At 41.2% G+C, this 25049-nt stretch overlaps 1 protein-coding gene across 5 annotated transcripts in view; it reads right to left on the bottom strand.

Moving 5' to 3' along the window:
* LOC122551440 (sperm-associated antigen 16 protein) overlaps positions 1–25049 on the bottom strand; it is a 992024-nt gene that overhangs the window by 241828 nt on the left and 725147 nt on the right. For all 5 annotated transcript variants that reach the window (XM_043693348.1, XM_043693349.1, XM_043693352.1 and 2 more), the window contains one exon: positions 6131–6196. In XM_043693348.1, coding sequence (XP_043549283.1) covers positions 6131–6196 — 66 coding nt within the window. The remainder of the gene's footprint in view (positions 1–6130; positions 6197–25049) is intronic.

Below are 25049 nucleotides of genomic sequence, written 5' to 3' on the forward strand. Positions count from 1 at the left end.
CCCAAGCACTGATGATGTCGCCTAGCCAGGGGACGAAATGTTTGCAACAAAAACTTCCAGCTCGAGCTACAAATCTTCGCACGAACTTTGAACTATAATTATCTCAGCAAGCAGTTCCGTATTCATGAAGAAAATCAGAAATTGCTGGAAAAATCTCAGCAGGTTTGGTAACATCTGTGGAGAGAATGCAGAGTTAACATTTCAGGTCCAGTGACTCCTGTTCAGAACTGATTGTAGCTAGGAAAATGTTGGTATGTATGCTAGAGAAGGGTTGGAGTGAGGGGGAAATAGCAAATAATAAGTGGACATGGAGCCCAGGGAGAAAAAAAAGTTGGACAGGGAATAGGTAAAGGTCAGCCTGAGAGAATGAATAGCTGCTAATAGTGTCCGTTCATAGCTAACAATGTGTTGTTTGTGGTTGCAGTCCATGTGATGACAAGGCCTGGTTTGTGGGGGTAGAGAGATGGCATACACTTTTAATATTTAGTTTTACTATTAGTTTAGTACTTTTCTCTTTGCATGAGTCCCATGGTAGATACTGGGTGAGTGGCTGTGGAGTTATCATGTGAGCATGAGTTGGTATGGAGAGACCATGGGGTGGGGAAGTGATGAGAGTGGGCTATGGGAGCTTAACAAATTCTGAAACAACTTGGACAAAGTTCCAGAGAACCACGACAGGCTTTCTATTCAGCCCACCACAACACTCACCTAACCCTGCTTATGCAGTCATCAAATCTGACTATGTCTTCTGTAATTTTGCTGGATAATTCAGTTCAATTAAGCTCCCCAGTTATCAAACTTGAACTATCCACCTCAATAGTGAAAGTCCAGTTTTATTTTCTGAGTGTGTGGTTACTTAGGCCTCCCACATTCCATGTTATTTAGTCTTCCAACTCATTGTGTTATATATAACTATGTTAAAATTCATTTGCCAATTCCACATTATATTAATGGCCTTATTTTGCTGCAGACCTTCTCTATTAACAATGACCATGTTTGTTGCCATTGCATCTCAAGGGGTACACTCACTGCACATACAGTTGCAGTACTTGTGACATCATTGAAATAAGGAGAAAGTGTGGCCTGCAGATGGTGGAGATCAGAGTCGAGAGTGTGGTGCTGAAAAGGCACAGCAGGTCAGGCAGCATTCGAGGAGCAGGAGAATTGACGTTTCAGGCAAGAGTCCATCAGGAATAATTCCACAGAGGCTGGCATCCCATCATCCTTTATTTACACATGGAAGGTCCTTGTTACTGATCCAGCTCCTTCAGAACCAGCTGTCAGAATGAGCAGGATGTCTGACATTCCTGTTCTTTTTTTTCTCTTTTAATTTACCCCCACACTACTGCCTAACTGCGGTAGTACTTATTTTTACCCCAGCACCCATGTTGTGTGTGTGCAGGTGTGACATCCCTGTTCTTTTATTTTCTTTTTTATACTGGTTCAGCTTCCTCAAGAGCCAGCTCTCAGAGTGGACTCCTCTTTCTTTTTTTTTCCTTTTTTTCTTTTTTTTATAACAGGATATCTAACAGTCCTGTTCTTTTTTTTTCTTTTTTTTAATACCCCAACTCTACCACCTAACTGCGGAAGTGCTTATTTTTTCCCCAGCACCCATGCTGTGTGTGTGCAGGTGTGAGACACACAAGGTGCACGAATCTTTATTCAGTTACATTCCTGTTCTTTTTTTTTACTGCTAACCCCCACACTACCGCCTAACTGCAGTAGTGCTTATTTTTTCCCCAGCACCCATGGTGTGTGTGTGTGCAGGTGTGAGGCACAGTGAAAGACACAAGGTGTACAAATCTTTATTCAAGTTCCACCACCAGGAAGATAGGAAAACACTCGAGTGGCCAGTGACAAGCAGTGCCCTTCACAAAAGGCAATGCTGTGTGAAATCTCCTGATTATTTTTTTTCTTTCTTTTTCTCTTCTTTAAATTTTTTTTTTCTTTCCTTGCCCCCACACTACCGCCTAACTGCGGTAGTGCTTATTTTTCCCCAGCACCCATGGTGTGTGTGTGCAGGTGTGAGACACAGTGAAAGACACAAGGTGCACGAATCTTTATTCAGTTACATTCCTGTTCTTATCTGTCAGCCAGGGCTCTCTGATTGGACAAGATTAACAGCCCCAATGAGAAAACTCATAATCCATGAGGTCTACCTAGCTGACCTTGTTACAATCACTGCAAGCAATGCTATGTGTAACTGCTTGTTTGAGTAACACAATGATGGCTAAACTTTTTAAAACTTGAGCTTGACTGATTATTCAGTGAGTAAGTAGGCCTTGCAGTCTAGTATTATCAAAAAAAAAATCACTGCTCCAGTCGGGACAACAACCTTGCCAAATGGGATGGCAATCAGAGTGCCAATGGAGTGAGTATGTGGAGGTTAACTCCTGAAACCTTCAGCAGCTCTGGGAAAAAAAGATGGCTGGCAGCTGGCTGTCTGTGAATCAGACTTATAGAACATAGAACATCACAGGACAGTTCAGGCCCTTTAGGCCTCAATGTTGCACCAACCTGGGGAACCAATCTGAAGCCTATCTATCCTACACTATACCATATTCATCCATATATTAATGCAATGACCATTTAAATACCCTTAAAGTTGGTGAGTCTACTACTGTTGCATTCCACGCCCTTACTACTCTCCGAGTAAAGAAGCTATCTCTGACATCTGTCCTTTATCTGTTACCCCTCAATTTAAAACTATGTTCCCCTCCTGCCCACTCCTGTGCTAGCCATCACCATCTGAGGAAAAATGCTCTCACTGTCCACCCTATCTAACCCTCTGATAATCTTATATATCTCAATTAAGTCAACTCTCAACCTTCTCTCGAACGAAAACAGCCTCAAGTCCCTCAACCTTTCTTCATAAGACTTTCCCTCCATACCAGTAAATCTCCTCTGAGCTCTTTCCAAAGCTTCCACATCCTTCCTATAATGTAGTGACCAGAACTGTACAAAATATTCCAAGTGCGGCTGCACCAGAGTTTTGTATAACTGCAGCATAACCTCATGGCTCCAAAACTCAATCCCTCTTCCAATAAAAGCTAACATAGTATACCTTCTTAACAACCCTATCAACCTGGGTGGCAACTTTCAGGGTTCTATGTACATGGACACCAAGATCTCTTTGCTCATCCATACCACCAAGAATCTTACCATTTGCCCAGTACTCTTTATTTTTGTTGCTTCTTCCAAAGTGAATCACCTCACATTTTTCTGCGTTAAACTCCATTTACCACCTCTCAGCCCAGTTCTGCAGCTTATCTATATCCCTCTGTAACCTGTAACATCCTTCAGCACAATCCACAACTCCACTGACCTTAGTGTCATCCACAAATTTACTAACCCATTCTTCTACAACCTCATCTCGATCATTTATAAAAATGACAAACAGCAGTGGCTCCAAAACCAATCCTTGTTGTATACCACTAGTAACTGAACTCTAGGATGAACATTTCCCATCAACCACCACCCTCTTGTCTTTTTTCTGATCCAAACCGGTAAATCACCCTCAATCCTATGCCTTCGTATTTTGTGCAATAGCCTACTGTGGGGAACCTTATCGAATGCCTTGCTGAAATCCATATACACGACATCAATCACTTTACCCTCATCCATCTGTTTGGTCACCAGCTCAAAGAACTGAATAAGGTTTGTGAGGCACGACCTTCCCTTTACAAAACCGTGTTCACTATCCCTAATCAACTTATTCCTTTCTAGGTGTCTATAAATCCTATCTCTTATAACCTTTTCCAACATTTTACCCACAACTGAAGTAAGGCTCACTGGTCTATAATTACCAGGGTGGTCTCTACTCCTCTTCTTAAACAAGGGGACAACATTCGCTATCCTCCAGTCTTCTGGCACTATTCCTATAGACATTGACAACATAAAGATCAAAGCCAAAGGTTCTGCAATCTCCTCCCTGACATCTCAGAGAATCCTAGGATAAATACCATCTGGCCCAGGGGACTTATCAACTTTCACACTTATTTTCAGATTTAGTGCGCACGATGGGCTAAATTGATCCAGATTGGAACTCTCACCCTCTATGCAATGGTGTCCCACCCTCTGGAGTAGCCAACCCATTTAAGAGCTCACAATGCATGATCTTATCAAATGTCTTTGAAAATCTGATATATTATGCACGTGAGATTTGTCTAATAGCCAGATAATCTTTTCTACAGTATATATGGGAGCTGCATGTTGGGTTTGTCATGACTCCCCAAATTAGCAGACACTGAGGGAATTGCCTGGGAAACTGAAGATTCTGTTGGGCAATTCCCCTGCACCTGGAACCCTCTGAAAGTATCAATTTAAATCAGAGACTTTGGAGAGTTCCACTGCAGTTAAATTAATTTAGAGTTACCTAGGAAAAGTTAAAATATTTGAAATACAATCTAAATCCTGGGCAACTATTGAACTGATCCCCAACTCGCCACTGAACCTGTTGACCTTGACCCAACAGCCCTTTCCTCTAGGTCCTGACACCTTATACTCCATGCCACTCCACTCCTTACAACTGAAATTCTGACATACCCCTCTACCCCCAAGACCCAAAAGCCTCTTTACCTGGAGCTGAGTGCCCTCTTCCACCCTCCCAAACCAATTGTCACTTCCTATGGCACCTGACATCTCTTTTTCCCAGACACCAACTACCTCCATACCCAGCCACCAGATCCAACACCCACCCTCTACCAACATCAGATGCAAAATCACCTCTCCTATTTCTGAGCATGACATCCTCTCTCCCTACTAAATTTGATATCCTAACCCCTCACTCACCTTTAACTATCCCAACACCTAAACACTCCATTGTTTATCTGGCACCCTTCCCACCTTGCACACTGGGCACCGTGTTCACCTGGCATCCAACTTCACACTGACCTCAAAGTGACTGTCTTTTTCTGGTGGACATTTGAATCACAGATTATGATAAACTGCTGCTCTGAAAAAGGAGTAAGGTGTTTCCTAGACTAACTGTAACTATAATATATTATGATGCACCCACAAGATTTCAGGTGTGCTCTCCAATTCAGAAACTTTGGCTTAATGGGGAATAAAAATAGCAGCAGAGGGGCAATCTGATTGTTGCTTGCACTCCTGGAAATTCAGCTGATCACATTTATTGCATGACCCGGCTTATACTTTTTGTTACATCTTTTAAAAATTCAGTAAAATGGATGAATATTAAACTTCCTTTTCAAAATAATATGAGGTGTGGAGGTTAGGCAGGCTTAGAGAAAGGAACAAGGGAGGTGCTTTTGGGAGATTTGAACAGCGAGCAGGTAAAAAGGAAGGGAGCGGAATGCCTTCCACAGGGAGGGCTGTGGGGGGGGGGGGGGGATGTTGCTCACAATTTTTGAATGCCATACTCCCCAGAACATAGTACCTGCCTTCTTTTCCAATCTCGGTAAACCTTTTTAAAAGAATGAGCTGTCTACTCTGCTTGCTTTACCATGCCAACTGTTAAGGGCAGCATATTACCAAGGTCTGTGGAGAGAAAACAGAGCTAACATTTTGGGCTCAGTGACTCTTCTTCAGGCCACTGAACCTGAAATGTCAACACTGCTTTCTCTCCACAGATGCTGCTAGACCTGCACAATTAACCCTTAATCAGTCATATGTGGAGGCCATTGATTTTGTTGATCCATCTCCTGTGTTATGGAGGTGAACTCAGGTGGGTGAGAAAGTGGTGGTCTGGTCAGCCACCTTATTTGAAATGCTGCCTTCTGCCAAAAACACAACTAATGAGTAAATGTGAAATCCAGCCCCTTTATCTCTTATGTAAAATATAAATGGAATGCTCCCAACAATGATCCTTGTGAAACACCACTTATGTTTTGCCAGTCTGAATGACTATTCACCTTAACTTTATGTTCCATTGTCTGTTTTGCTTCCCCCTTTTTGTCCCATTGACTGTACATGCTCTGACATCAGTCATGAGTCTACTATGCACTATCATATCAAAGGCATTTTGAGAACTTAAAATATTGCATGATTCACTCTTTCTGTTTCACCTTCAAAACAGTTGGTCAAACTTAACCTTTTTTGAGACCTATGTTAGCTATTTTGAATATAAGTTTAAGTTTTATGTAAATAGGCACAGGCAAAAAGAACTCACCTTCAAATTAAAGGTGGCATCATTGCAGGAATGCAGATGACCAAAGAAAGTTTGAGCACACAGTCCCTGCAGAAGAAAAATATAAAATGCTGTATGAAGTACTCACTAAATTTTTCAATTATTAATTTACAGACAGGTTGGAGGTGATTGAACTTTTAAAAATATTTAATTATACTTAAAGTGTGCTACAGGATAGACAACAGAAAGAGCATTCTGACTACAATGCAGATAGATTTCAGCATCTTTTAATTCACATCTTCATAAGACCCTATCTTTTCATGCATGGTTGCACAAAGGCTGTAATTTGCAGTTTTGCCTGCTATCATTTCCAAATGATAAATCGCAAAGGAACCCTTGAATGCAGCACTGGATACTAAACCTTGTCAGTGTCTTTGGAGAGGCATTAATGAAAGTACCTGTGTCAAACTTAATTGAGTTTATAGTCTGACAATGAAATAAAAATTTCATGAATACAGTGAACTTGAAATACAGTGTTTTTGGCAGAAGGCAGTATGTTCTGGAGATGAAACAGAATTCTTCAAAAGCCTGCAGAGCATTAAAATATCACCTAATTAAATACAATTCTGTCACTCAGTTTTAACAACACAAGGGGTGATTTTAATCCTGATGGTTACATTATCCAGCAGACTCACACAGGTTTATATACAATTTCTAGCACAGAAACAGGCCATTTGACCAATAGACTAATGCTACACAAGCCTACTCTCAAACTAACATAACCCAGTCCACTCTACATAATTTCAACTTCTGCCAACTGGACAAAACTAAATTTACAAAGTCGGTTTACAGTTAAGCACCAAGATCACAACTCTCTAAGAGCCTTCCAGTTTCAGGTATAGGAGAAAATAAATGGAATAAGGGAAAGTCATGTCAGAGACATTGTCAAAAGTAATATATTCTGTGTTTTTTATTTGCTCTCTGTTCACACAAATGCCCTAAATGTCTGAAATGCAAAATTACAGAACACCAGAGCAGAGTAAAACATAATTATTTTGATTTGTTCACATATGTTAAGGAGGTGTCTTCCTGTCAATATTACAAAGTAAATGCCAGTCAGGGTAAACCATTTCCAAACCTTCTCTAGCCTGAGCAAGAACCATTTAGAAGACTGAGAGGGGATCTGATTGAGACGTATAAGATTATTAAAGGATTGGACACTCTGGAGGCAGGAAACATGTTTCCGCTGATGGGTGAGTCCCGAACCAGAGGACACAGCTTAAAAATAAGGGGTAAGCCATTTAGGACAGAGATGAGGAGAAACTTCTTCACCCAGAGAGTGGTGGGTGTGTGGAATGCTCTGTCCTAGAAGGCTGTGGAGGCCCAGTCTCTGGATTTGTTTAAGAAAGAGTTGGATAGAGCTCTCAAGGATAGTGGAATCAAGGGTTATGGAGATAAGGCAGGAACAGGATACTGATTGAGGATGATCAGCCATGATCATAATTAATGGTGGTGCAGGCTCGAAGGGCAGAATGGCCTACTCCTGCACCTATTGTCTATTGTCATTTACAAATTTCAATTGTGACTACTCCAATGTACCTTATTCATTGTATTTCACTTTGTGACATCCTGTGATCACAATAACAGCAACATAAATGTAGGTTTTTCTTTCCCTTTTAAGTCTCTTGCAGGACAAGCTGAATTACTACAAAACAACATCTCAAGAAGTAGAGGATGACTGGCAGAAATGCAAGAGCTGACAACATGGAGGATGTTAGCATATGAAATACATTAGGAAAATGCTAAGAAAGTACTGATATGCGGAGACACTTGAGATATTGTGACTATTTTCACTTGAGCAGTGAGAGTTGAGGAATTCAATAGTTTTTAAAAAAATTATGAAAATGTTTTCTCGGGTAAATAGAGTCATATAGTCATAGAGATACATAGCACGGAAACAGACTCGTTGGTTCAACTCATCTGCACCAACCAGATATCCTCAATTAATCTAGTCCCATTAACCAGCATTTGGCCCTTATCCATCTCAACCCTTTCTATTTGTATACCCACTGAGATGCCTTTTAAATGTTGTAATTGTGCCTGCTTCCACCATCTCCTCTGGCAGCTTGTTCCATACATGCACCACTCTCTGTATGAAAGCATTGCCCCTCAGGTCCCTTTTAAATCTTTGTCCTTTCACCCTAAACCTATGCCCTCCTGTTTGGGACTCGCCTGGCCTGTGAAAAAGTCTTTGGCTATTCACCCTATCCAGGCTCCTCATGATTTTATAAACCTCTGTAGGATCATCGGGGTGGCACAATGCCTCAATGGTTAGCACTGCTGCCTCATACTGCCAGGGACCCGGGTTCAATTCCACCCTTGGGTGACTGTCTGTGTGGAGTTTGCACATTCTCCCCATGTCTACGTGGGTTTCCTCTGGTTTCTCTAGTTTTCTCCCACACTCCAAAGACGTGAAGGTTAGGCAGACAGACAATGCTAAATTACCATAGTGTCCAGGGATGTGCAGGTGAGGTGGATTAGCCATGGGAAATGCAGGGTTACAGGGATAGGGTACAGGGGTTCCATATTTCAGTGCTTCCACACTGTAAGGATTCTATGATTTTATCCCTCAGCCTCCGACACTCCATGGAAGAAAAAGCCCCAGCTTATTCAGCTGTAATTCAAACCTTCTAAATCCAGCTACATCCTTGTAAATCTTTTCTGAACACTTTCAAGTTTCACAACATTTTTCCTATAGCAGAGAAACTAGAATTGAATGTAATATTTTAAAAGTGGTCTCATCAGTGTCTTGTACATCTTCACCATGACATCCCACCTCCTACACTCAATGCACTTTGAAGGAACAATGCTCCTGCACACCTAAGTCTCAAATAGGGGTCATTTAAACAAAAGAGAACAGTCAGTTCAAATTGATCTGAATGTTCCCTATACCATAATGACGTCTACGGGAAGAATTATTTGCAATTGTGAGGGATTTTGACAGAGAATATACTGAAAAGACGTTACCAGTGGCAGAAGAATGAGTTCTTAACATAGCACAGATGCATGATAATTGGTTTAAAAAAAGTGAAGAAATCAACAGCAATAGTTTATTCAGTGAGTTATGATCTGGAGACTAGATTCAACAAAAACTTCAGAAAAGAACCAGGTAAATACTTGAAAAGGAGAAATTTGCAGAGCCATGCAGAAAGAACATGGGAATGGGATAATAACCTCTGTCACTGCTGAACTATACCAGACACCAGGTGGCAGAAATGGAGACAGGGGTGAGTTGATTAATGCAGGATAGTGGGAGCCCATATTGAGATGACTTTCTGTTATTGTCTTGCCACTGCCTCTGTTTCCCAGCAGTGATCTGCAAGGTAGGTCAGCTGACTGTTTTACAGAATGGAGCAGCTGATTTAGATAATTAAGGCCCTAATTGGACACATAATATGTAGTGGTGGCATTTCAGCAGCAGGGTGACTCCTACCTTGTTAGGTGTTTGCCAGCCATACAGTCTCCCTGCAGGTGCTTTGGCACACAATTGAAGTGAGGAGATCCATTCCTGGCTCATGGCAAGGGAAGGTTGCCCCTTACAGTCAAATGGATCATCTGGAGGGATTTTTCCTTCTGTCTAGTGGGGCCTACTGTCATCAGGTTATCAAGTTTTGATTTTAATTTACCTGTCTGAGGGTGCCTTTATTCTAAAGCATTCCTGAGGTTTTCTGTCTGCTTCAGCAGCATTCACCTCTCCTGGTAACACTGCTGACACTTCATCAGGAGCCCACTAGCTGTCATTAACTGGACAGGGAAGACCACTTATGGTAAAATAGCCAAGCCTATCGAACTGCGAGCAAGTACAGGTTCAAGAACCACTATTCACCTCTCTGTTGGGTTCTAAGTGTTAATTCTATTTCAATTGCAGTTAACTATATATAGGTGGAGCACATCGGGTTGTTATTTGATAAAGGAATACAATTTGAATGAGGATTGAGTTGGAAGCTGTATACTTATAATGTTTCACTCTCTGAATAAATCTAAACCATAAATTGTCTATGGTTTCATCCACTGGCATCTGAAGCTATCAGGAATTTAACATTCAAAGCCCAATAAAAAAAGTCCTTCAAAGATAATGACAGGCACAGTGGGCCAAAGTGCACCTCTCTATTTTACTAATTCAGTAATTCTATAGGTGGGACCTAAAGGATATGAAGAGAGATATCTAACAGAAAAATTAATTTCCAAGTGTCAAAGTGGCAAGAATTAAACATGCACCTATCCACATATCCATCAAAACAGCAAGCTGCAGGTGCCAATTAAAATGAACAGCAGTTTTACCGGTATGGGGCCTGCTCCCACTGGCTAATAAAAAGGTAATTAAAAAAGAAAAACACATTATTTCATCAGGATCTCCAGCAATTCCTTTATGGACTGCTAGTTAATCTGCAGCTATGCCAGAAAATCTGAGCACAGCATATTCTCCAAATGGTCCTCTCAGAATCCTAACAGAAGCAATAGGTCACACAAACAGTTGGTACCCATGACATGGACTTTAGCAGGGAGAGCAAGCTGGGCACTGCCACCTAAAAAAATAAGTTTAGCACAAGTTGATTTCCCACTTTGTGTCTACTTCCATTAGAGTTGCAAAAGCTTCAAGGTTTAATCAACGTTTTGTTTAAAATAAGATGTTTGATTAATTAACAAGAAAGACAATTTTCTTGGACTGGCAGTCAGCAGTGAAGGGATCATCAAATTAAATGCCCATTGAGAATGAATAGTGATGTTCAAAGAACAAGCTTAATGCAATGAGATTCTGGAGCATGTAATGCATTACTATTTGAAGTAGTTGAAGTAAACTCATTACTTCAGTTGAGAAAAATGCAAAATTATTTGTACATGGTTTTTGGAGATCATGGGATGATAGGACTAGTTTTGGATTACAATAACAAATTACTGCACAAGAGAAAATGTTTTGAATGGCTAATGCTTTGACATAATATTCTTCAATTTTTCTGCTTGTCACTTACAGATGACCAAGCGTTAAGGTCTCATCCAGTTCAGCCTCTCAGACCAATTTATTAATCTCCTGGATCCAGTACAGATTCCATCTGTTACTACATAACTCTGTACACTGTAGCAGTAACCTTGCTCAGTATAGCTTTCCATTTGATAGCCTCTGACCTGATGTCAACCCTACATTTTTTCTTCAAACTATTTTCAACTCTTCTCAGTCCCTGGTAATAAAAGAAAAAAGATAAAAGAACTAGCTGATAGTATGAGTATGTTTTTGTGATTTTCTGGTTGGCTAGTCCATATCTAGCTCAGTTGTTGGATGGTTGATTTGCAATGTAAAGTATGCAGTAGAAGTTATCATGCAGGATTCTCCTTCTTAACCTCTCGCCTTCCTTGAGGTGTTGTGACCCTTAGGATAAACCACCACCAGTTGTCTCTCTCTGTCTCTCTCTCTCTCTCTCTCTCTCTCTCTAACAGAGAGCAGTTCTATGATCTGATAAGACTATGGTGACTTTGCCTTTATCATCTCTTCGCATGGAATGTGGCATGAAAAATGAGTGACTGTGACAAACATGAGCTAATGTGTCTCCTTGCCAAATAAAAAACCTTGGAAAAAATTGGTGCTTCGCATATTCATACATTTGAGAGGGACTCTAAAAATCTTTGAGCACGTGGGAGGTGAGATGGAGGCAGGGGGTAGTGGCAGGTGCCCATCAGAGGGAGTGGTGGTCGCCTATGTTCTTTGCATATGGAGCCAGGAGAAACATTCTTCCACTTCCTTCATGCTGGCTATCCTCAAGGTTTAGGGATGCATTAGCTCACAAAGAACAATCACTGTGCAGCTGTGGCCACTAAATTTGCACTTTGAAATGTCTGTACATGTGGAGTTATTGCATTATTATGGCAGAAGGAGGCCATTTAGCCCATTGACTTCATGCCAACTTCCTGAAGAGCAAACTATGTAGTCCCATTTCTTTACTCAATTCCTGTAGCCTTGTAAGCTTAAATGCCCATCCAATTTGCTTCTGAAATCATTGATCTACTCTGTGTCTACTGGTGGTGAGCTCCAGGTCATCACCAATATCTGTGCAAAAAAGTTATTTTCACATTCTCCCCGCATCTCTTAGCCAAAACCTTAAATCCATGTCCTCTTGGGCAGCAGTTAATAGGAACAGCTTCCCTTTGCCTTGTGACAAATATTGCACTTTGCTTAAATCTTGTATTGCTAGATATAAAGGGAACTTTAACTGTTTTTGGAAAAGGAATTTGTAATTGGATTTCCTAGTTACAAAATAATTTCTGAGAAGTGACTTGACATTGGTGTGGAGATGAGAGGTGGTTCGTGAGAAAATGGCAAATGAAGAAAAGTAATTCATAGTATTAGATTAGATTCTCTACAGTGTGGAAACAGGCCATTTGGCCCAACCAGTACACACTGACCCTCTGAGGAGTAACCCACCCAGACCCATTTCCCTCTGACTAATTGACCTAATACTATGGGGCAATTCAGCATGGCTAATTCACCTGATCTGCACATCTTTGGACTGTGGGAGGAAGCCGGAGCACCCAGAGGAAACCCACGCAGACACAGGGAGAATGTGCAAACTCCACACAGTCACCCAAGACTGGAATCGAACCTGGGACCCTGGTGCTGTGAGGCAGCAGTGCTAACCACTGAGCCACCATGCCACCCCAGGATTCAGACTGTTGTGCTGCAAGAAGACAAAAAGCATAGTATTTCAGGTGTTGCGATGTGAAGCAAGCATAATTCTCTCCAAACAGATCACTTTTCTATCCGGCAGTAAGAAGAAAACAGAACTCTTGGAAATGTTTGGGAAGCAAAATAAGAGCAAACCTAAAAACAATGTGGAGCTCAGGCATTCTTAAAAACTGAGTGCTTGTATTAGAGGCAACCGGACAATAAACTGGCTTGTTGGTTGGATGATTGGTTATAAAGTAACTTTGCAATGATATGCAATTAAGACTGTCATAACTTGAGGGAGAGAGGGTTTGTAGAAGTTCACCTTTTTGGTGTTAATTGTACGCATGAAACTTGTAATAGAGCTTAATTCTCTGGTTGTGACTTAACCAGAGGTCTAAGAGATCGACAGCACAGAAAAAGGCCCTTTGGCCCATCTGGTCTGTGCTGGTCAAAAGCAACCAGCTAACCAGTCTAATCCCATTTTGCAACACTTGGCCTATAGTGTTGCATGCGTTGGCATTGCAAGTGCACACCTAATTACATCTTAAATGTTCTGAAGATTTCTGCCTCTAACACCCCTACTGGTAATGAGTTCCAAATTCCCACCATACTCTTTCTTCATATCTCTTCTAAACCTTCTGTTCCTAACATTAAATCTACGTCCACTTGTCACTGATGCCTCATCAAGGGGAAACATTTCTTTCTGTCAATAGTGTCTGCAGCCTTCATAATTTTGTACATCTCAATTATATATCCTCTGCTCTAAGGAAAACAACCCCAATCTAGCCAATCTTTCTTCTTAATCAAAAATCTCCAGCCTGGGCTTGATCCTGGTAAATTTCATTTGCACCCTCTCCAGTGCTTTCATATCCTTTCTGTGAAGTGGATTCCAAAATTGCACACAATACTCTAAGCTGTGGCCTAAACAACATTTTATACAGTTCCAGCAATAACCTCGCTGCTCTTAAACTCAATGCCTCAGCTATTAAAGGCAACCATACCATATGCCTTTTTAACCAGTTTGTCCACATACTGCAAGGGACCGGTATACATGCATTCTAAGGTCCCACTGATTCTCAGCACTTCCCAGAGGTACTACAGTTCACCATGTATTCTCTTGCTTTGTTTGTACTGCCCAAGTGCATCATTTCACAGTTATCCAGACTGAATTCCATTTGGCACTGACCAACTCATCTGACAGTCCGTCTACATTCATCCTGTAATCTCAGGTTTATAAAGTTTCAGCATAACTTCCCTGCTTTTGAGCTCAATATATATACAAATGAAAATGAAGATCTCATATTTTATTAATTACTCTTTCAACACTTAAAACTTTTATGTATGCATCCTTCTGACCTTCTCTAGCAATGTGTCATTAAGCCTACATTGCCACTCTGTATTCCTTCTGCCAAAATAGAGCACAATACACTTTACTCATCTGTTACTTGTCTACCAATTCTGTTAGGTTATCTATATCCATGGCGAATATCATAGCATGCAGCTATTTGTCAAGTTAAATATTCACTTCTGAGAATCCCAATTATAATCGTGCTCCTCTGAGTCTACACCAACCCTCATGTTTTCCTGTTCTAATCTCCACGTCTCAGACTTTTTCTAACAGTGCATACAAGTTTTTAAAAAGTACATCAGAAAGATAGAGCATTTGGCCCAACAAGTTTACAGTGATGTTAATGCTTCATCCAATCTTCCTCCCAAGATGGATCCATCTTGACCAAAAACTATCAGTATTAGCTTCTGTTCCTTTCGCCTTCATGTGTTTATCTTGCTTTCCTTTAAAAGTGTCTATGCAATTTGCCTCAACTACTCTCAAATGGTTGCAAGTTTCACAATCTAACCATTTTCTATATGGTGATTTTTTCTGAATTCCCTTTAAATTTATTTATAATGAGAGAAAGAAGATTGTTTCAGCTACTACCTTGCAGACTGAACTTTGAAACAACTGCTGTGTATATGGCAAGATGAGATGAAAAAGGAAACAAAGAGAAGATATTTAAAAGACAGTGATGTATAAAGATGAAAAATATGTGTGGGGGGTGGTGTATGGAATACAGAAAGAATGGGAAAAACAGTAAGAAGTATAGAATACTGAGATATATTTTACTGTCAATTAAAATGTGAAAGACTTGCACTTACTGTATCTTTTGACAGTATTAGGCAAGAACTTTCAAAAGCTGATTGGGCATAGATGTTCGCAGGTAAAAGGACAGCTGGAAATAGGAAGCCTTCAGAAATGAGATGACGAGAGTCCAGAGAAAGTATATTCCTGTCAGGTTGAAAGGAAAGGCTGGTAGGTATCGGGAATGCTGGATGACTAAAGAAATTGAGAGTTTGGTTGAGAAAAAGAAGGAAGCATATGTCAGATATAACAGGATAGATCAAGTGAATCCTTAGAAGAGTATAAAGGAAGTAGGAGTATACTTAAGAGGGAAATCAGGAGGGCAAAAAGGGGACATGAGATAGCTTTGGCAAATAGAGTTAAGGAGAACCCAGAGGGTTTTTACAAATATATTAAGGACAAAAGGGTAACTAGGGAGAGAATAGGGACCCTCAAAGATCAGCAAGGTAGCCTTTGTGTGGAGCCACAGAAAATGGGGGAGATACTAAATGAGTATTTTGCATCAGTATTTACTGTGGAAAAGGATATGGAAGATATAGACTGTAGAGAAATAGATGGTGACATTTTGCAAAATGTCCAGATTACAGAAGATGAAGTGCTGGATGTCTTGAAACGGTTAAAGGTGGTTAAATCCCCAGGACCTGATCAGGTGTACCCTAGAACTCTGTGGGAAGCTGGAAGTGATTGCTGGGCCTCTTGCTGAGATATTTGTATCATCGATAGTCACAGGTGAGGTGCCGGAAGACTGGAGGTTGGCTAACATGGTGCCACGTTTCAGAAAGGTGGTAAGGACAAGCCAGGGAACTATAGACCGGTGAGCCTGACGTCGATGGTGGGCAAGTTGTTGGAGGGAATCCTGAGGGACAGGATGTACATGTATTTGGAAAGGCAAGGACTGATTAGGGATAGTCAACATGGCTTTGTGGGTGGGAAATCATGTCTCACAAACTTGATTGAGTTTTTTGAAGAAGTAATACAGAAGATTGATGAGGGTAAAGCAGTAGATGTGATCTATATGGACTTCAGTAAGGCATTCGACAAGGTTCCCCATGGGAGACTGATTAGAAAGGTTAGATCTCGTGGAATACAGGGTGAACTAGCCATTTGGATACACAACTGGCTCAAAGGTAGAAGACAGAGGGTGGTGCTTGAGGTTGTTTTTCAGACTGAAGGCCTGTGATCAGTGGAGTGCCACAAGGATATGTGCTGGGTCCTCTACTTTTTGTCATTTACATGAATGACTTGGATGCGAGCACAAGAGGTACAATTAGTAAGTTTGCAGATGACACCAAAATTGGAGGTGTAGTGGACAGAGAAGAGGGTTACCTCAGATTACAACAGCATCTGGACCAGATGGGCCAATGGGCTAAGAAATGGCAGATGGAGTTTAATTCAGATAAATGCGAGGTGCTGCATTTTGGGAAAGCAAATCTTAGCAGGACTTATACACTTAATGGCAAAGTCCTAGGGAGTGTTGCTGAATGAAGAGACCTTGGAGTGTAGGTTCATAGCTTGAAAGTGGAGTTGCAGGTAGATAGGATAGTGAAGAAGGTGTTTGGTATGCTTTCCTTTATTGGTCAGAGTATTGAGTACAGCAGTTGAGAGGTCATGTTGCGGCTGTACAGGACATTGGTTAGGCCACTCTTGGAATATTGCGTGCAATTCTGGTCTTCTTCCTATCGGAAAGAGATTGTGAAACTTGAAAGGGTTCAGAAAAGATTTACAAGGATGTTGCCAGGATTGGAGGATTTGAGCTATAGGGAGAGGCTGAACAGGTTGGGGCTGTTTTCCCTGGAGCGTCGGAGGCTGAGGGGAGACCTTATAGAGGTTTACAAATTTATGAGGGGCATGGATTGGATAAATAGACAAAGTCTTTTCCCTGGGGTCAGGGAATCCAGAACTAGAAGGCATAGGTTTAGGGTGAGAGGGGAAAGATATAAAAGAGACCTAAGGGGCAACCTTTTCATGCAGAGGGTGGTACGTGAACGAAATAAGCTGCCAGATGGTGTGAAGGAGGCATTTGGATGGGTATATGAGTAGGAAGAGTTTGGAGGGATATGGGCCGGGTGCTGGTAGGTGGGACTAGATTCGGTTGGGATATCTGGTCAGCATGGACAGGTTGGACCGAAGGGTCTGTCTACATGTTTTACATCTCTATGACTCTGTGCCACAAAGTTACATAATCATGGAATGTTTTCAATAACGAGGCATGAAATGTGGCCAGTCGAGCAATTTAGCTGGTTCCATTTCCTTACCACTTCCCTGTTGCCCTAATATTTTCCCTTCAGTTGAATATCCAATGTCTTTTTCAAAGCTACATTTGACTGTGCCTTCATTACTCTCACAGGTACATTCCAAAAACCACCCCTCATTGTCGAAAAACAAATTTCTTCATGTCAGCTTTGGTTAATTGCCAATCACTTTAAATCTATGTCATTTTGTTCTATTATCTTCTGCCAATGGAACCAATTCCTCTCTAACTACCTCTAGACCCTTCAAAGGTTTGTACACCTTCATCAGAACTGCCTTAACCTTCTCTTCTTGTAGGAGTATAATCTCAATCTTTTTATATGACTGAATCCTCGATGTTTAGAACGATTCTCTTGAACTTTTCTGCACTCTGAAGCCTCCATATCCTTCTTAAAGGATGATGCCCAAAATTGAGTAAGTTCCCTACTTCTATATTAGAGTTATAGAGTCATATAGTCCTACAGTACAGAAACAGGCCCTTCATCCCAAATTGGTCCATGCCAACCAAAATGTCCATCCAGGCTAACCGTATTTCCCTGCACTTCGCCTATATCCTTCTAAACCTTTCCTATCCATGCATTTTTTTTCCAAATGCCTTTTAAATGTTGTTTTGTACCCACTTTAACCACTTCTGCTGGCAGCTCCTTTCGTATGCGTACCACTCTCTGTGTAAAAAAGTTGCCCCTTGGGTTCCCTTTCAGTCCTTTCCCTCTGACCTTAAACTGATGCCCTGCAGTCCTTGATTCCCCAACGTTGGGAAAAAGACAGAGTGCATTCACCCTATCCATGCTTCTCATAATCTTAACCACTTCTATGAGTCTCCTACACTCTAAAGAAAAAAGTACTAGCTTTTCCAACCTCTCCCTAGAACTCAGACTGTTGAGTCCCGGCAACATCCTTGTAAATTTCTTCTCTACTTTTTCCAGTTTACTGACATCCTTCCTCTTGGAAGGTGACCAAAACTGAACACAGTACTCCAAGTGTGGCCTCACCAACATCCTGCATAAGTGCAACATAATTCCCAACTTCTTTACTCAATGCCTAATTGATGAAGGCCAGTGTGTCAAAGCCTTCTTCATTGCCTTGTGTACCTGTGACTCCACTTTCAGAGAGCCATGCACCTGAACTCCAAGGTTCCTCTGTTCCACTACATACCTTAAGGCCCTACCAAACTGCATGTCCTCACACTTATCTATATTGAACTCAATTTGCCATTTCTTGGCCCACTTCCCCAGCTGATCAAGGTCCTGCTGCAATTTCTGAAAACCTTCCTCACTGTCCACAATACCACCTATGTTAGTGTCAACTGCAAACTTACTAATCACGTCTTTGTACATTCTCATCCAAATCATTGATGTCGATAACAGACAGCAATGGCTCAGCACTGACACCTGAAGCATACCACTAGTCACAGGCCTCCAATCTGACCAGTATCCTTTCACTATTACACTCTGCTTTCTACCATTAAGCCAATTGTCTATAGGGGCACTGCTCTTGGATATTCTGTGCCCCTTTTAACCACTTTTCATATCCAGCCTGTCACCTTCAAAACTGTCAAAGGCCTTTTGGAAGTCCATGTACACCACGTTAATAGCAATACACTTAACAACCCTCTCTGCTAAGTTTGCCTTTAACAAATCTGTACTGCCTGTTCTTGATTAAGCCATACCTGTAATAGTGACTATTAATTTTCTCCTGGATTATCATTTCTAAAAGCTTTTCCATCACCAAGGTTAAACTGACTGGTTTATTCTTGCACCTGTTTTAAACAAGGATTTAATATTTGAACTTCTCCACTCATCTTGCAACATCTTTATGGCTAAGGAAAATTTGAAGATTGTGTAAGTAACCTGTGCAATTTCCACTCATTACCTACAGTATACTCATTCCAGCACCCTTCTTCCTTATCAACTTTAGTTGAATTAGACTTTCTAGGACATCCTCCTGAGCAATTTAGAGCCCTTTGAGTAACTCAAACAGCTTCTCTTGCACTGTGACTTCAGTTGTATCTTCTTGCTTGGAAGAGACAGATGGAAAGTTGTCAATTTGCATCTCAGACATGCCCTCCGCTTCCATGCAGAGTGTCCATTTTGGTTATCAGTGCCACCCTTCTCTAACTACCTTTTTGCTATTTATTTGCTCATGTAAGATTTTTAGCTTCTCTTTTACATCAGCTGCCAGCTTACTTCCAAAACATTTCCTTACCCTTTTTATTTCCTTTCTCAGTTTCTCTGAATTTTTCATATTCAGCCTGGTTTTTACTTGTATTATCAACTGACATTTATCAAATTCCACCTTTTTTTATCTCATCTTCCTTGATATCTCTTTTGTCATTCAAGAAGTTCTGGTTTTGCTTGCTCAATTGCTCCTTCTCATGGAAACATACCTCCACAGTGCCCAAATCACCTCCTCTTTAAAGGCTGCCTGATGTCCAATGACAAGTTTTGTCTACCAATCTGATTCCTTTTATCTGGGAACAGATACCTTCTCGATCCACTGAAAGTAGCTCTACTGCAATTGACTGTTAATTACTATACATTTCTCCTTCTCATTTTCCATAATACATTTCAACTTTATGATATACCGTCTATACTCAAGTAATAGAATTTTTTTGACTACTTTTAAAGGTTAAATTTATTGGGTCGACTATTGTACAGATTCTACTTTTCAGGGGCTGAAATTCATGCCCGTCAAAAATCATACCATATCATTAGCAGAAGCCCAACTGATCTCTAAACAAATAAAGGAAACAAAAACAGAATTATGGTAATTCTGAAAACCTGGAGAGGAACTCAACAGCTAGCAGACCGGAAGACAGGGAGCGAAGCAGAACAACCGGCAGACTGGAAAGCTGGAACGGGACGTAACGGCCGGCACACTAACTCATAAACATTGATCTGTTATCTGTGAAGAACTAGGGTTGACCTTTACACGAGATATATGGAAGATTCCAGGTTATTTGGTCAAACATAGGGGGTCGACTGTTATATATATTCGAGATTGACTGTTACTCGAGTGTGTATGATAATTTTTGCGGTTCCATACATGTTTGCTTTCTGACGTTTGATCCACTTTACCAACCTCATTGTCAGTTATGCTAATTCCTCATTTTTGACCTTTGCACAAAATAGAGTTGAAGAGTGTGGTGCTGGAAATGCACAGCTGGTCAGGCAGCATCTGAGGAGCAGTAAAATTGACGTTTCGGGCATAAGCCATAAAGGCTTTTGCCCGAAACGTTGATTCTCCTGATCCTCGGATGCTGCCTGACCGGCTGTGCTTTTCTAGCACCACACTCTTCAACTCTGATCTCCAGCATCTGCAGTCCTCACTTTCTCCTCTTTGCACAAAACAGACCAAGGAACATGTATGCCTATGGTCTTAAGCCATACTAATGTCACATTTGCTACATCAGTCTTCAATCTTGCAAACAAAATGTGTCAGAAGCTATATTAGTCAATTGATGTTATATTTTTACATTCTGAAAATGGTTGCAACAGAAGCACTTTTGCTCAATAGCAGATTTTTCAAAAGAATCATGCCTTTACCCATGGGTAGTGTTGATTTACAGTTATTTCTAAGACCTTTAAAGAAAAAAAACTTTTCAATTGGCTGGAACTTGCTATGATTGAATGCTTGGCAGGAGAAACTCAAATATCTGACAAACATGAGACAGGAGACCTGAGAGAGAGAAGGTCAAAGCAAAAGAAAACAGTATTTGTATCATGCAGTCACCAACTACAAAGTTGAATGTGCTGGACTGAGCAGTGAACCTCAGCTAGGTTATAGTCAGTACATGTATTATTAGAGGTCATTGTGGTCACTGTAAATGAAAACTAGATGGTTTGTACGACTAGCAGCTGTCCTCAAGTGGCAGTTTTACACTTGGAAGGCAGGTTCCAAAATCTACTCTTATTTTGGGGGAAAGGGAAGTTGTGTTTTTATTATCACATATCCAGTGTTCTTATGAAATATCTCACTGTGAAAACTATGCACCGGGCCAGATTTTGTTGCCAATGTAATAGGCAAGTTAATGCATTTGCTGTTATCAGTGTGAAAAGAATTAGCAACTTTCAGTGAAGAAGAGATATCGTGCCCCTCCCCAAAGAGTTTCAAGATATTTCAACATTTGTGTATTAATTACCAATTAAACTCATTATAGAAAGTTAGGTATTATACTTTAATGATGCAAGGCTTCATTTAGATAAGAGATTTATTTTGCAGCAATACCATTCAGATTCCCTGATCTGAAAAGGGAAAAATTGAAACTGCACATTTAGGATTAAAATTTGATTACCTCGATTTTTGACAGATATTACATAACTTCATGTACCCACCCTATCCACACAGTTAAAGCGTTGGTTGAACAATCACCATGCTGGATTCTACTCCCAAAAGCTGACTGTCGTCCCTGTGCACTGGAGGAGGGGTTCGCTGTGTTTTTGATGACCACCTGCTACAGCCAGTTTTCTCCTCTTAATGCCTTAAAGGAAAGCTGCACAATAATATTGCTGTAATATAAGTTATTGCAAGGTGAACAACAGGTTTGACAGAGGAGACATAGTTATGGATGTGACCCTCCAGGTTTTAGTAATGCAGCTGGATGAAAGCCCGTGGTCCTTGAGGGACCACAGAACCATTAGAATTTATACTCAAGAGAGTAGGAGAAGGTGATAAAGGAGGACAGTCCCGGAGTCTTGAAAACTTGTGAACCTGACAGCAGTGCCACAAAAAAAATGCAATGATCTTATACAAGTGGTTAACAGCAGTGAGTGCACCTTTACATGATATCTCTGACTCACCACTGATCTCTCAATGATCAATGCATCACACCTTCCATCACTCAACAGCAGCACTCCGTGGCATTCAGGACTTATGCCTAACATCAAGATATTGAACTTTGCTTTAACACACCAGCAATGCTGTCAGTCTTACATCCATCTTTCACTGCCTCTGCATGTCTTCAAATATTCTGCAAAGATTTAGAAAAGATATAAGGGGCAACTTTTTTTTACTGAGAGTGGTTAATGTGTAGAGGAAGTAGTAGACGTGGATACCATTATGATATTTAAAGACATTTGGATAAGTACTTGAATAAGAAATGTTTGCAGGGATGTAGGCCAAGCACAAGCAGGTAGAACTAGTTTAATTTGCGATTATGATCAGCGTGAACTGGTTGGACTGAAGTGCCTGTTTCTGTGCTGTATGACTTTTTGACTCTATGACTCTCACTAGCAGCACAAGGTGCTACACCATAGAAAGGAGCAGAGAAGATCTGGGAAAGATAGATATGAATGCATCTCCTGAAGCCTATGGAAGCCTTGTGGGGCCCATGATGTCTGACATTGGTAGGAACATTAGGGTTGGTACATTCTTCCTGCCTTACAACCTTTCAATTCTTAACATAGAATCATAAGGCGTTCTTGTATTACGAACAAGCTGCTGATCATTTTGCTTCCCACCTCATCAAACTTTCCAAACTAGCCTTATCATTCTGAATTCCAGCTTTCATCCATGCCGAACAAAGAGACCAGGGATGCAGGTGCATAGTTCCTTCAAAGTGGAGTCACAGGTAGACCAGGTGGTGAAGAAGGCATTTGGCACACTTGCCTTCATTGGTCAGAAAATTGAGAATAGGAGTTGGGACATTATGCTGAGGCTGTATAGGACACTGGTGAGGCCACTTTTAGAATACTGTATATGATTCTGGTCGCCATTCTATAGGGACGATGTTGTCAAACTTGAGAGGGTGCAGAAAAGGTTTAAAAAGATGTTGTCAGGATCAAAGGGTTTAAGTTACAGGGACAGGCTGAAAAGGCTGAGACTTTTTTCCCCTGGGGCATTGTAGGCTAAGGGATGACATTATAGAGGTTTATAGCATCATGAGGGATATGGATAGGGTGAATACCCAAGGTCTTTTCTTGGGTGGGCAAGTCCAAAACTAGAGGGCAGAGGTTTAAAGTGAGAGGGGAAAGATTTAAGAAGGACCTGAGAGGAAATAGTTTAAAATGATCTTAGACGTAACTTTTTTGTGCAGAGGGTGGTGCATGTATGGAACGAACTGCCAGAGGAGGTTCTACCAGCTAGTACAATTACAACATTTAAAAGACATTTGGATAAGCATATGAATAGGAAAGGTTTAGAGGGATATGGGCCAAATGCTGACAAATAGGACTAGGTCAAACTGGGAGGTCTGACAAGTTAGACAGAAGGGTCTGTTTCCATGCTGTATGTTTCCTTGGCACACGAGACCCAGGAACAGAAAATAGACTAATATGACTCCACTAATCAAGAAGCTCCAGGATAAATCTAACCAGAGCTCAGATACTAACATGGCATGGGTGCTGACACAGAGATAATCTCAGCACATGGTGAGTTACTTGTCTGCAAGTTGCCTGCAGCCAGATCAGGGTAAAGGATGGTTTAAATGTCAGCTCATGGAGAACGAAGTGGCAGATGAGTCCTTTGTTTATTCACTTATGGAGTGTGGGCATCACTGGCTAGACCAGCATTTATTGTCCAATCCTAATTGCCGAGGACAAGAATGAGCAAGGGAGTGGGGGATGAGAAACAGAGAGAGAGAATGAGTGAGTGAGGGACGAGGCGAGAGAGAGAGTGGGACGTAGCAAGAGAGAGAAGGAGTTTTCTGTGGGTCTGGAGTCACATGCAGGCCAGATCAAGTAGCATCTGACTGATTCCCTTCCCTCAAGAATACTTGTGAACCAGATTTTTTTTGATAATAATCAATAATAGTTACATGGTCACCATTAAGTGACATTATTACTGAAGATTAAGGTGAGCACATAGGGTGATAAACAGGCAGTACATTGACAAGCCTCCTGTCAAAGTTAACAGGTACAATGGAATTCGACTCCAAGTTGACAGAGAGGATGGCACAGAAATTTCCCTCTCCATAACATTCGTTCCATCTCTTTTTTTGTGCTGAAGACCCAGGCACTGACACTGCCGCAGATGAAACAATGTGGGAAAGCATGAGATCATGCACATGGTAGGAAGAATAGAGGAATGGTCTATTTCTAAATGGGAACAAAAGTCAGAAATCTGGAGTACAAAGAGACTTGGAAGTCCTAGTCCAAGATTCTCTTAAGGTAAACTTGCAGGTTGAGTTGGTAGCTAGGAAGGCAAGTACAATGTTGTCATTCATCTTGAGAGGAATGGAATATAAAAGCAGGGATGTACTTCTGAGGTTTTATAAGGCTCTGGTCAGACCATGTTTAGAGTATTGTGAGTGATTTTGGGCCCCATATGTCAGGAAGGAGCAGGTCCAGTAGAGGTTCATGAGAATGATGCCAGGAATAAGAGACTTATTAACAGACGAGGAACATTTGAGGATTCTGGGACTATACTTGATGGAGTTTAGAAGAATGAGGGGGGGGTGGAATCTGATTGAAACTCACAGAATACTGAATGGTCTGGACAGACTGGATATTTGGAAAATTTCCATTGGCATGGGAGGTGAGGACCCGAGCACATAGTCTTAAAGTAAAGTGAAGATCCTTTAGAATGGAGATAAGGAGAAATTCTTTTCGCCAGAGTGGTGAATCGGTGGAATTCATTGCCACAGTAGGCTGTGGAAGCCATGTCATTGAGTATATTTAAGACAGAGCTGAAAATGTGTTGCTGGAAAAGCGCAGCAGGTCAGGCAGCATCCAAGGAATAGGAGAATCGACGTTTCGGGCATAAGCCCTTCTTCAGGATTGAGGGAAGTGTGTCCAGCAGGCTAAGATAAAAGGTAGGGAGGAGGGACTTGGGGGAGGGGTGTTGGAAATGCGATAGGTGAACGGGGTCCAAAGTGAGGGTGATAGGTCAGAGTGGGGTGGGGGCGGAGAGGTCAGGAA

Source organism: Chiloscyllium plagiosum, chromosome 7, assembly GCF_004010195.1.
Source record: "Chiloscyllium plagiosum isolate BGI_BamShark_2017 chromosome 7, ASM401019v2, whole genome shotgun sequence".
Classification (NCBI taxonomy): domain Eukaryota; kingdom Metazoa; phylum Chordata; class Chondrichthyes; order Orectolobiformes; family Hemiscylliidae; genus Chiloscyllium; species Chiloscyllium plagiosum.